General features: G+C 40.5%; 1 protein-coding gene across 7 annotated transcripts in view; it reads right to left on the bottom strand.

Moving 5' to 3' along the window:
- The window catches only part of LEF1 (lymphoid enhancer binding factor 1), a 138,349-nt gene that overhangs the window by 38,475 nt on the left and 85,854 nt on the right, over positions 1-14,020 (bottom strand). For all 7 annotated transcript variants that reach the window (XM_023583996.3, XM_012518688.3, XM_004476190.5 and 4 more), the window contains exon 4: positions 3,267-3,399. In XM_023583996.3, the coding sequence (XP_023439764.1) occupies positions 3,267-3,399 (133 nt within the window). The remainder of the gene's footprint in view (positions 1-3,266; positions 3,400-14,020) is intronic.

Below are 14,020 nucleotides of genomic sequence, written 5' to 3'. Positions count from 1 at the left end.
GCTGAGCTAGTATTATCAACTATTTTAGAGCAAGTATATGACATGGCTTAGGTCATTACATGAGCAAAAAATGGATCTGGGTTTTCTAAATATATCGTTATTTAAGATCCTGTTTTCAAAGATTCCTAGAAGTGTATGCCTCTCTACCAACTGCTCTGCTACTGAAGACCTATTTCCATCACTTACTCAGTTAGTAGTTTAATACTGAACACCTACTACATGCCAGAGGCTATACTCAGCATTAGGACAGTCTCACAGATTTTTAAACTTTATGGTAACTTCTATAAATATAGATGAAACAATTCAGGAATCATTCTGCATGGATTAACATAGCATTCTGCCTCTCACTAGCTATTTTTCTTTGAGGAAGTTACGCAATTGTCATTTTGCAAAAGCAGAATAAAATAAATGCATTAATATTTATATAGTACAGGACAGTGCCCAATACACAGTAAGTGCCGTATTAAGTGTTTTTATTTATAAAGATAAAATGGGTATTACAGATACAAACAGATACTTAAACCCAGTATTTCCTAAAAGTCCTTTTAACACTTTGGCTAGACTTATAGTAAGTAGAAAAAAATGATTGGCACCAGCTGCCTTTCCATTCCCTAGACAGACAGACACACACACACACAGACACACACACACAGACACACACACACACACACACACCCTGAGAGAAAGGGGAAAACCAATGTGCATCCTAATAGGAAATTAACTTAAAAGCTAGTTTTCCAGAAATGAGAATAGATTCTGCTGACAGTTTATATTTATTGGATAGGTCTATCTAAGGTTAGATTATAGGCATGATCGTCTTTTTTTTTTCCTGGATAAATCTAACCAGCTTAGAAGGAACTCTGAAATCAGTACCATCATGCTCTAACCACTGGAGCTATAGCATATACCCAAAAGGCAGGCAGGAGGAGAGAGTAAAAACACAAGGCCTAGTGAGCTTTTTATTAGTAGTATTTAGTGATAAATATAATATATATCCAATGGAATTATATAAACTCAAAATCATGTAAATCACTGTTTTACAAACCAGTTTACATATCCCCAGAGGCACATGTTAATGAGGTATATGAAACCCAGGACAAACGTGTAATTAAAAACAGGATCTTTAAATTGAAACAAGCACAAATAGTGCGTAGAGTTGAAGGCAAAAATCACACAAATTTTTAAGACAAAGTTAAGACTTCCTAGAAGATGCTAGCAGACAACTTGAGGCCATGAAAGTCCCTTCTCTGTTGTTATCTAAAGCTTGTTTTTAAAAAGTGTGAGAAGTAATGATATAAATTACAGTTAGGAAGGCAGAACAATAAGAAAAACTGACGTCATGAGAAATGTGCAACACAGAACCATGAACTCCATGCTTGGTGAAATAAGCAAGTCACATAAGGACACAAATTCTGATATCTCTTATAAGAGATATCTAGAAATAGCAAAGGTGCAGAGAGAGAAAGCTACTGGGGAAGTGAGGATGGGAAGTATTTATAATAAAGAAAAAAAAGAACTGTAAGAATTAGTTTCAAATGTTTGTAATAACACTGTAGAGGTTCTCTCTTTTTTTTTTTTTTTAAAAACAAGGCCAAACAAAGTAGGGTAGCAGTACAATGAGAACAGAAGAGAAAATGTAAATGTAATTGGTAGCCATTTATAAGATTCTTTTAAAAACTTAACAGAATTTGAGAAAAACGACCATGCCATGACATTCTTATAAATCAGTTAATGTTTTAAAGTGTTCAGAACAGGGCCAGGATAGGGTAAGCACAATATAATTGTCAGTTAAATAAGTAAAAAGTTAAAAAAATACATAAAATGCACTGCTGGTTTCTTTTTGCTAAATCTGTGTTTAATTGTCGTATACATCTTTATGAATCCCAGATCTCATCTTTATGAGCCCAGACCCTGGCCTGAGACTGTGACTCCTATGTTTAAATTGCCTGCCTCCTGCCTCCCCTCGGATATCTCAAAGACACCTCAAACTCTCTATGGCCAAAACCAGATTCTTGATCTTCCTGCTCATATTCAGCCTTCTTCCTAATAGCCCTAAGTTCCCTTTCAAACCATATATCCACAGACCTGTCTATTTGATGTTTCTTATTCTTTGGAAACCCTAGATGAAAGGAAGCAGAGTGTGGGAGAGACTTAGAATGAGTTAATAAAACAGATGCAAACCTGGAAGTGACTGCCTGGTTGATTTCACCTTCTCTTAGTACAGACACTTGGGCTCCACTCAAGTCCAAGTCCAACAGTAATTGGGTCCTCAAGGAAGTCTTCCATTTAAACAATGGAGGGAACTGAAGATGTTAAGTATTTAACTTTGAAGTATTATTAATAGAGCAAAAAAACACCCAGCCTCTGAACTCCACCTTTTTCCACACACTTAATAAATTTTTTTGCCCATTGTAAGTCAAAGGGAAGACTGGACAAAAGGGTAAAATGCAGGAGATGGAAAATTTTACACCTTTATATTCCACATGGTTTTACAGGATCTTTTACTTTGAACTTCCAAAGACCCTGGTGAGGTCTGAGTGTACAAGCGCATAGAAACAGCAAAGCTCACTCTGGGAGCAAATTCATCTACGAAGTTTGCCCTTAAGCATATGGAAGAAGAAGGCTTGGAGAAAACAGCTAGCTCTGTGTCTTACAACTTGCCCATATCCATATGCATAAGGCGGAAACTAGGTATTTTGATTTTTCAGTTATGTTGCATGTTTTTCTGTAAATGAAATAGAACAACTTGGTATTAATGTGGAGGAGCAAAATGAGACTTATGTTGGTGTGACATTAAACAGATGGTTCTGAAATTTAATTATTACATTATCAAATAACCAAAGAAATCACAAAAGACTCAGAAAGATAACATTTGAAATAAAAATCCTCTATTTTGCATGTTTCTAACTCCTTTTTTTTTTTTAAATCTATACTGTGTACATACTGAAGTAAATGAATACTGCAGGGAGCACAGAAAATCTTTTTTAGTGCTTTTCATATCTGTACAACATAATGGTTTATATTGTGGATCATAGGTTTTCAAACTGGCACTTTGAAAATCACTCTCCTATGCTTTTCTTTTGTTTTTTTAATCCTGCAAAATAAAAGAAGCAACAACAAATTGTTGTAGGTTTATCAACAATGATGGTCTAATAAATTACTTTTCTCCTCTAAAAATGTATTTCAATTCACCCAGCAACATGTAGGGTCACTCTGGCACAACAGGGGGTGTGAAATGATGGGACTTGGAAGGCAAGTGCTCTCACCTTGTTTGGAGTTGACATCTGATGGGATGTGCGATGGGTGTGATCCTGGAGAAAAGTGCTCATCGCTGTAGGTGATGAGGGGGGTGAGAGGATGGACTGCGTGGGATGGCTGCACCACGGGCACTTTATTTGACTGCAAATAATAACAAAGGCAACAATTAATACAGAAGCCCAGCTCTTGTTTCCTTTCCCAAAGAAAAAGTCACACAATAGCAGTAACCGGCGGTCAGCATGAGTTAGCATCATCTCCGGATCCTTGACAACTGAAATCATCAGCTGTACTCATTTAGATCTTCAGAATTTTTCCACATTAAACATTCCTCAAAAACGTGAATATTCTACTGTACTAAGAGGCTATCAGTTAATTTAACCAGTGCCCCTTTCGAGTTTTAGACTGATCAGTATTATTCCGTATGACATGTATCTCCATACATACATGCATAACACTCCTTTTTGGATTACCTCTTCAGGTTAAGTTTGACAAAGAATAACTGGAGCAAAAGTTATAAATGTTTAATAAGCTTTTTATTCACTAAATATGTCTGGTATAAAAAGGCACTCAAAAATGTTCAGTGAACAGAATAGTAAGTGTTGCCAATTTGAGGGGCAAAGTTGTTGTTTTTTTAATTAAAGAAAAGTTGTAGGTTTACAGAAAAATCATGCATGAAATTCAGAGCTCCCAGATACCAAGAAGGACAAAGATTTAAATAACCCAATAAATGTAAGTTTATTGCATTGGTACCACCTTAATTCATGAATTCATAATCTATAGTTGTACATCTCTAAAAACCATTTTATACCATTTGTTCATGTTTTATAGTTTGCCAATTAGACATGACTATCCACTATGCTTTAGCTCCTACTTAGTTCAGCTTCTGGTTCTTTCTAGAAGTTTAAATTGATGAAAGGGAATATCCAATCTAGAGTTTAACTGCTAGTAAGTATTTGACTGCCTGTAAGAACTTTCAAAGTTGTTAAGTTTTTATATTTTAACATATATGTCTTATATTTGTTTAAAAATAAATTTTCTTATTTAACTTGGAAGCCTAAAACTACATAACAGTAATACTTTTTAAAAGTTAAGGTTATTTATTTAGATTTCATTAAATTGGAATCTGTGATCATTCAGATGGGGTAAAGATGACCTTTACTTTTTCAAGAACGTGCTTACTAAATAAATCAATAATATGAACAGGACTCTGGCAGCTCTAACCTAATCAAGGGGATCATTTTTAAGAAAGGGGATCATTTTTAAGAAAGTTACATACATACACACACAAAGAAAGGAAGCTCAATACAATTACATATATGCAAAATTTCCTAACTTTAAGCTCATTTATTAATTGAGGCAGTCTCAGAAAGAGCTCTATTTAGAAACACTGAAGAAACTTGTGAATTTAAGGAAAATAGACTAAAATGAATTTGAATATTTAATTCACTAGTTCCGGCATGCCTTCACCATAATTAGCTTGAATTAGTGAGAATTTACCACACTATACACTAAAATGTGGGTAAAATCAGTTTCTCCAAAAGCAAATATCCACTGTACAAAACAAAAATTTGAGAAAGTACCTGAAAAATTGCACAATGAGAACTGCTCACCATATAGATAGTCTGTGTCCTCCATGACTAAGAGGGCACCAATAACACACTGAGCATGGTGGCTACACCTGTGACACACTAATTTTGCATTTGATGCTTTTTACAAATCAGCTGTAACATCAGTAACAGGGAAACAGATGTGGTCAACCAACTGGGCTCCTGTCTACCATAAAGGAGGTCCAGGGTTCGATGCCCAGGGGCTCCAGATGAGGGCCAGCTGGCCCATGTGGCAAGCTACCCATGCGGAGTGCCAGCCCACACTGGGAATTCGGCACCACACTGGAAAGCCGCCCCATGCAGGAGTGCTGGCTGATGCAGAGAGCTGGTGCAGCAAGATGACGCAACAAGAAACACAGAGGAGAGAAAATAAGAAGACAAAACAGAACAGGGAGGTGAGGTGGCACAAGAGAGTAATTGCCTCTCCCACTCCAGAAGGTCCCAGAATCAATTCGTGGAGCCGCCTAATGAGAAAACAAGCAGACAGAGAAGAACACACAGTGAATGGACACAGAGAGCAGACAATGGGGGGGGAGGGGTGGCGGGGGGGGAGAAATAAATAAAAAATAAATCTTTTAAAAAAGTAACAATTATCTAGTAATACTTAATTCTCTTTACAGCAAGTAATACCTAATTCTCTTTACATCTCTACCCAAAAGAAACTTAGTGACAAAAAAAAGAAAAAAAGGGCAAGGGGGAAATAATCACACTTTTTTAGACAATGATATAATTTTTACACTAGTTTTATCACCCCTCTCTAATGGCACAACTTGCATAATCTGTATAGCCCTTGGCATTTATTAAACAGAGCACATATTATCAAAGCCACATGAATTTTCTCTATACATCTCATCACAGACATCTATGCACATAAATGTGTAAAAGGTTAAGAAGTGTTTTGATGCTTTTCTGCTTTTCAAGTGTTAATGATGCAGTCTGCCAAATACACAGAATGAGCTGCTTAAATACAAGGAATTTAGAATATGCTGCAGGGACAGGGGGTGGGGGAGGAGAGGAGGACATTAATATTATAAACCCTTTTAAAATGGAAACAAAAATCTCAACACTTAAATGCCACAATGAATACATTCAAAGAATGCCTGCTTTGAGATTCATTTCAGAAGTCTCATAAGAAGCATAACTGCCAAACAATTACAAGGATAATTTCTTAGGGTAGTTATAAAGAGTAAGCAGAGAAGAAATCTTCTGGAAATATATATTTTGTGTGCCTTTCTTGTTTCCCAAGCACCACCTTAAGGAACTTGCATTAGCAGGCAGCATCTTCTTAATGTCTGACCTATCCCTCCAGTCATATAGCTCAGAATCTGGTCCCATGAATTTTTGCTAAATTATGCTATCCTTGCTTTCCTCTTAATTTTACGGTTTTCAACACAGATTTGCTTTCCTGTGGGAAGGAGATAAGAAGCTGAGGGTTTTAATTTAAGCGCTGGCCTTGTCTTATATTTTGTAAGACGGATAGCAAATGCAGTACTAGTAGGTGTGCTAAAGCCAACAAGGATTATGTCCATTTTTGTAGCCAAATAATAAAAGCAATATGAGATCTCAGTAATATGTATGAGCAGACCCCTAAGGGCTGTAACTTTGCCTCCTGCTGACCATCTCCATCATGTACTAAATGATTCCAACCTATACTGCAGATACTTAGCAACTGGCCATCACAGTCCAGTGTCCTAAGCCCTAAATTTGTGGGCTTCCTCTGACTTTAGGACTGCCCTTAAATACTACATGCACACACTGGCACTGCTACTTCAGTTTTGTTTTCAGGCAGCCAGGACAGCCAGTCTTGCTTGTAGTCTTCCAATCTCTAGGTAACAATATGGTGTACTTAAAGAGAGACGCAGGGGAGAGTCAAGGTGAGACACAATGGAAACCAGGAACTGAGGTGGCGTAAGCAACAGGGAACCTCTCTTCCACATCAGAGGGCCCAGGGATTGAATTCCAGGGAAGCCTAGAGAAGAAAACGAGCAGAGAAGACAAAAAGAAGTAGATACAGATGATCACACAGTGAATGGACACAGAACACAGACAGCAAAACAGCAGGGGAGGGGGGAAGAGAGGAAGGGGGAGGGGGAGGGGGATCAAGAGGTGAAGAATTTTCTTGTTTGTTTATTATTATTATCACTGGAATAATGAAAATGTTCTAATAATAACTGAAATGATAAATGCACAACTACGATTATACCAAATACCCGATTGTACACTTTGGATTGACTGTATGCTTTATTAATATGCATCAATAAAATTGACTTGTTAAAAAAAAAAAGCAATCTGAAGTGACAGTGTCAAGTACTAGGAAAAAACTAACCCAGCTTACAGAGTAGTGACTAATTACATGTTAAAGTTCATTTAGTCCAAGATCCTTATTTTATAAGACAGGAAGCTGAGAAACAGAGGTCACCAGGGAATGGTGTTCAGGCCAGGACTAGTGTCAGCAATTACAACAATAGAGTCCCACTCACTAACTCACTCCACAGCTCCAGTAACGGAGGGTCATTGTGAAAACAGTGGGTGTAGAACGCTGAGCTGCCAAACAGAGCAAAACTGAGACGCAGATAAGTCCAACCTTTCTGCTCCTACTCCGTGCTCCGTACTCTGCACAGAACCTAAGTCTCCAGTACTTTTCCCATCACACCGCTCTATAAGGGAGGGAACTGTAAAAATCTCTTTGACTCCTTTTCATTCGTAGGTGCAGCCAGGTAAGTCTTGGCTCCCAGTGGAGAATCATCACATATTTCCAATGTGTGTTTTATTATTCCAGAAAGGTAGGGTTCATAATAACACCACTTTTATGAAATACCTGACAGCCTTCAGTCATCTCCAGTGTCCCACTCCTGCTCAAAGAGGTTCCATGAGTCGTTCAAGTTCACACAGCATGAAGAGTCTGAGCCAGGCCTCAAACACTGTGCTTCTGATTGCAAATATACATTCTTTAATCTCAGGCAAACAAAGGGAAAGTCATGAAGCTAGAGAGAGCAGGTACTGGGATGGGTAGAAATGTCAAGGTAGACTCTGCATTTAACACTCACACACACAGTATTCAACAGGACGCCTGCGATCCTTTCCCAAGCTTGAAAAACCACAAGCAGGCCATCCTACCCACCTAGCACACATAATTATAACAACTACTATTGCCAAGTGCTTATTGTGTGCTAAGCACTTTAACCTCACAACCACCCTTGAGGCAGGTACTATTATTATCCCCTTTTTCAGGTAAGGAAAGTGAGGCACAGAGAAGTTAGGTAACTTTTTGAAGGGCATGCAGTTAAGAAGTGGCAAAGCCAGGATTCAAATGCAGGGAGTCTGGCTAGCTCTAGAGGCCATGTTCTTTACCGCTATGCCATGCTGTGTTCCTGAAGTGCTAAGTTCATAAAATCTTGGACACTGAGTTGACAGCCTGGGCCACACCTGACAGTATATGACATCCATGAAATGACCGTGTGGTCTCTGTCCCAAGCACAGGAATCACATCAGACAAGGAGGTATCTCAGCAGAAGCGGTCAGAGCTGCAAAGATTCAACTGCTGCCTTCCTCACCAGGAATGGAAAACATTCCCAGGAAGCGTGCTTGCTTGGCTGCCATCCAGGCTGGTCCCTGCAGGTAAGGACCTCTTTGGCATCACAGCCATAAAACCCACACCTGCTGTGGGCACCAAGTGGGTGCCACTTAAGGATCCTGAGAGATACCTCCAAAGCAGTGTTCCCAGAAATGACGGACTCACCACTGGCAATAAAGCAAATTGTCGTGAAAGCTGTCAGAATCCAGAGGATGTGGTTTTGGGAAGGGCAAAAAGAGGCTCAACTCCCTACTAGCTGAAGCCATGGGGTTGCTGGTAAGTGGAGTAATTGGGGGAGATACCTGCTGGCATGGTAGCTTGTCCCATTTTGCACATCTCCAGATTCCAACTAAACCCAGGGCACAGCATCTGGCTGTGAATAAAGGTCTTGAGTTCTATTTCAATTGGCTGTGCATTTTATCAATAGTTCTGATAATAACTGAATCCAGGGGAATTTTAACACTCCACCAACTTATTGAGATGAGGAATTTCATCTGGCCTCAACTGTGATGGCAGCATTTTACACTTTATTAAACTCTTAAGAAGTCTGGTACTCGTGAAATAGAAGCCATGTAATTTAATATCGTGCCTTCCTTCTCCTCTGAAAATCTGAGTTTCTCAAACCTTCTTCACAAAGGAGAAAACAAATTTAAAGTACTCAGAAAGGATACATTGATTCTTGCATCCACTGGACCTCAAGAATAACATTAAGTACTAGAAATCTTTCCTAAGATAGACCAAAGCTACACACACTGATTCAGGTCTGATGTGGCTTTTGAATCTAAGACCTACAGGCAGTTGTAACACAGCAGCCTTTCTCAGATGCCGATGGGGCCGCAGGCTCTGAAGACTTCCTCAGCAGGAACCAGTAAAGTTCTAAGGTTCACAAGGGACAAATACTCTACAAGCCCAGCTCTGGAGGCCAAAGGATGGTCTAGAAAACTTCCTTCCCATCAGACAACTGGAATGTTTTCCTAAGAGGAGAATGAACCATAGAACAAGGAAAAGGAATAGATATGCATTTGGTAGTAAGTGCCAGTCATTACAGTAGCATGCATCCATCCATCCATCCATTCATCTCCCTAATCTATGTAAGTATTATTACCCCCATGTACCATGGGGAGGCTCAGTCTTTCTGGACAAAGGGCTAAGTAATAATTAGCCATGAGAGGAGCTGTGCTAGCACTGGTTTGCTACCAGAGGCCCTGCTCCGACTTAGCTCCTCTCTGTCTCTATTCCAAACCATCCTGCCAGGTGAGTATGGTCTGCCAGAGGGGTCCAGTGATGAAGTCTCTGGTCAGGAACAGCTGGCCACTCAGAGAAGACTGCTGTCACCAGCGTGACTACAAACTGCCAGAAAGAGCTGGGGGAAGGGGAGGGGGGCAGATGTGATACACCAACCTTGGCAAAGGCAGGTCATTGCTGTACATCATTTCATCCTGAAACCACCCCTAAGTTAGGTATTATGATTTCTGTTTCTCTGAGAAGAAAACTGAGGTTCAGAGAGGGTGGAGAGATTTATCCCAGGTCACATAGCTAGTTAAGTAGCAGAGCTAGGATTTGAACCCAAACTAGGAGACTCTGAAGTCCACAGCTTATATCCCAAGGAATCAAAGACTGACGTTCCTGGCATCCTCTGGTTGCCAACTGGAAGAGCAAGTAACAATACTGTAACAAAACTTAAGTGCATGGGTAGTTCACTTAATTTTTTTTGGAATCTCAGTTTCCTCATCTCTAAATGGGTATAATAATACCTCATGGGATTAGGGTGAGGATTACTGAGTAATTCAAACAAAACATCTAACTCAGGTCCTGGCATATAACCTATGCTCAATAAATATCTGGGAAACGGACTTTGGCCCAGTGGTTAGGGCGTCCGTCTACCATATGGGAGGTCCGCAGTTCAAACCCTGGGCCTTCTTGACCCGTGTGGAGCTGGCCATGTGCAGTGCTGATGCGCGCAAGGAGTGCCGTGCCACGCAAGGGTGTCCCCCGCGTGGGGGAGCCCCACGCACAAGGAGTGCGCCCGTAAGGAGAGCCGCCCAGCGTGAAAAGAAAGTGCAGCCTGCCCAGGAATGGCGCCGCCCACACTTCTCATGCCACTGACGACAACAGAAGCGGACAAAGAAACAAGATGCAGCAAATAGACACCAAGAACAGACAACCAGGGGAGGGCGGGAAATTAAATAAATAAATAAATCTTTTTTTTTAAATAAATAAATAAATATTTGTAGAGAGGATAATGAAAAAGAAAAGGACCAGTAGGCTAATTACTCTGCTCCGAAAGTTTGAGTCACTCATTTCTATCGCACAGCAAGTTCTATAATTTAGAATTATGCTTTTGTTCAGGTGAACTCCCCACTGTCTCTCTTCTGTATTCTACCACAATACCTTGAATCTCTGCCTGCCGTCCAAGAGCCTTTCTCTCATCAGAGCTTGATGAAATCTGTCCCATCATTCAGGACTCATTATAAATGGCACCCCATGCTTCAAACCTGACACAATTCATAACATTCTGGTCTAGACCTTGCTATGGCATGCACATACATGCACTTTTCCCATGTGCTTGCTTTATTTCCTCTATTAGATTATAATAGAGTATAATCTATGTTGCCTTATTTTTTAAAACCTCTTAACAGCAGCCCTTTTCAAACTTTTTGGACTTTGGGCACCTTTACACTCTAAAACATTACTGAAGAGCCCAATGAACTTTTGTTTCTGTGGGGCTGATCTATCAATAGTTACATTTAAAATTACATATATTAAAATTAAAAATCAGAAATTTAAAAATAGTTACTAATTCATTTCAAAATAACACTAAACCCATTAACATCTTAACATAAAGATGTTTTTATGAAAAATAACTATTTCCCAACCAAAATATTTCATGAGAAGAGTAGTATTGTTTTAGAAGCTTGCAAATCTCCTTAGTGCAAGGGTTCTTAACAAGGGGTCCATGAGCTTGAACGGAAATTCAAACATTATTCTTGTGGGGACATGTTGGTGCAGGTGTGATATATTTATTTTAAAATTATAGAATAGTGCGGACTCAGTAACGGATCGTGGTTTTCACCTGACTGGCAAAGGGGTCTGTGGTTAAGAACCCATATTAGTGTCTGGCTTAATAAAAGACAGTTGTATTCTCCTATCTGCTTTTGCACTGACTCGGTTGCGTGTGACTGTTTTGGTTGAAGTGTATATAGAAAATCCAGACACACGATATACAGTTGGAAAAGGGAGGGCTATTTTTTTAATAGTCTTCTTTGATATTGTACACGTTTTAGATTTTTTCTCTTACCTTTCAAGAGAAATTTCAACAAAAATAAGTACATATACCACATCCTTTCCTCTTAAAGCATAAAAAAAAATGAACCCCTTGACTCCTTTAATTTAATTTACTTTCTTTTCTTCAATTTTGAATTATTTTTTTCAAAAGGATTCTTCCTGTATAATAACTGGGAATATGGAATAGTACCCTTTGGTGCTAAGAAGCCTTCTTCAATTCATTCAGGTAAACTCAACCATCCTCTGCTCTTTACTTGTAAACCTCTATTTTATTTTATTTATTTATTTATTTATTTTTAATTACATTCAGAAAATATGAGGTCCCCATATACTCCCCACCCCCCTCACCCCACTCCTGCCCCCATAGCAACAATCTCCTCCATCATCATGAGACATTCATTGCCTTTGGTGAATACATCTCTGAGCACTGCTGCACCTCATGGTCAATGGTCCACATCATAGCCCACACTCTCCCACGTTCCACCCAGTGGTCCATGGGAGGACATATAGTGTCCAGTAATTGTCCCTGCAGCACCACCCAGGACAATTCCAAGTCCCGAAAACGCCTCCATATCTCATTTCTTTTTCTTTTTTTTTTTTTTTTAAAGATTTATTTTTTTATTTATTTCATTCCCCTCCCCTCCCCCGGTTGTCTGTTTTTCTGTGTCTTTTTGCTGCGTCTTGTTTCTTTGTCCGCTTCTGTTGTCGTCAGCGGCACAGAAAGTGTGGGCAGTGCCATTCCTGGGCAGGCTGCGCTTTCTTTCGCGCTGGGCGGCTCTCCTTACGGGGCGCACTCCTTGCGCGTGGGGCTCCCCTACGCGGGGGACACCCCTGCATGGCAGGACACTCCTTGTGTGCATCAGCACTGCGCATGGGTCAGCTCCACATGGGTCAAGGAGGCCCGGGGTTTGAACCGCGGACCTCCCATGTGGTAGACGGACGCCCTAACCACTGGGCCAAAGTCCGTTTCCCTCCATATCTCATTTCTTCCTCCCATTCCCCACACCCAGCAGCCACCATGGCCACTTTCTCCATTTACCACATTGTATTATATTTGTCTGTGTATCTGGCCTCTCCCACTAGATAGAGGTGCCTTAGTGATTTATCCCCAACATCCAGCTCAGAGCCTGGTAAAATAGAGACATCCAATACCTATTCCTGATGACTAATTGTCTGAACAAGGCTTTCAAGACTAATAAGTCAACTCCTTTCAAGAAAGAATTCAGAGCCTTACATTACAACAGGGGAAGCAGATGCAGCTTGTGCATTTGGGCACCCGCCTATCACATGGGAGGTCCTGGTAACTCCTAAAGAATATGAGCAAGATAGTGAGTTGATGCGATGGGCTGGCGCGGTGGACTGACACAATAAGATGATGCAACGAAGAGATACAGCAAGGAAACACAATGAGAGGCACAACAAGCAGGGAGCAGAGGTGACTCGAGTGACTGGGCACCGCCCTCCCACATGAGAGGTCCCAGGTTCGATTTCCAGTGCCTCCTAAAAAGAAGACAAGCAGACATAGAGAGCACACAATGAACAGACACAGAGAGCAGACAGCGAGCGCAAACAATGGAGGGTGGAGGAGATGGGGAATAAATGAATAAATAAATAAATACAATAAATCTTAAAAAAAAATAGGGACTGGTTCTCATATTCATCCTTTCTATTGCTGTGAAACAAATTACCACACACTTAGTGGCTTGAAACAACACAAATTTACTATCACACAGTATCTGTAGGGCAGGATCCCAACATGGTGTGATTGGGCTCTCTGCGGTAGCTCCAGGCTTGAAATCAAGGTGTAGTCTTAGCTAAGTTCTTGTATGGAGGCTCTGGGGGGGGGGGGGGGGGGGAAATCTTCCCACAAGCTCATTGCTGTTGGCTGAATTCAGCTTCTTGCAGTTGTCCCCATATCCTAGCTGGCTGTCAGCTGGGAGCTGCTCTCAGCCTCTAGGGACCGCCCACATTCCTTGGGAGTAGTCTGTTCCATCTTGTAGCTAACAAAGGCTGTTGGATCTCACACTTTAGAATCTTTGACTACCTCTTCTGTGACCAGTGGAGAAAGCGCTCTGCTTTTATGGGTTTATGTGGCTAAGTCGGGCCAGTGTGAGTGATGATCTCTCTTCTGAGTCATCAGTGGGGGGGGCGGTGGGGGGATGAGGGGAGAAGGAGCAGGCCACTAGGATAATATCATCTAAGACAAAGGGAACCCATTTTGTGCTCTAATTTTTCCTCTTTTTTAGGAAAAGTTACCATCAATTAATCTTTGCCATATAAATATAAAATGGCATTT

This window comes from Dasypus novemcinctus, chromosome 1 (genome assembly GCF_030445035.2).
Source record: "Dasypus novemcinctus isolate mDasNov1 chromosome 1, mDasNov1.1.hap2, whole genome shotgun sequence".
Lineage (NCBI taxonomy): Eukaryota > Metazoa > Chordata > Mammalia > Cingulata > Dasypodidae > Dasypus > Dasypus novemcinctus.
Note: the sequence above shows the minus strand (reverse complement) of the source record. Positions and strands in the feature narration are given on the sequence as shown.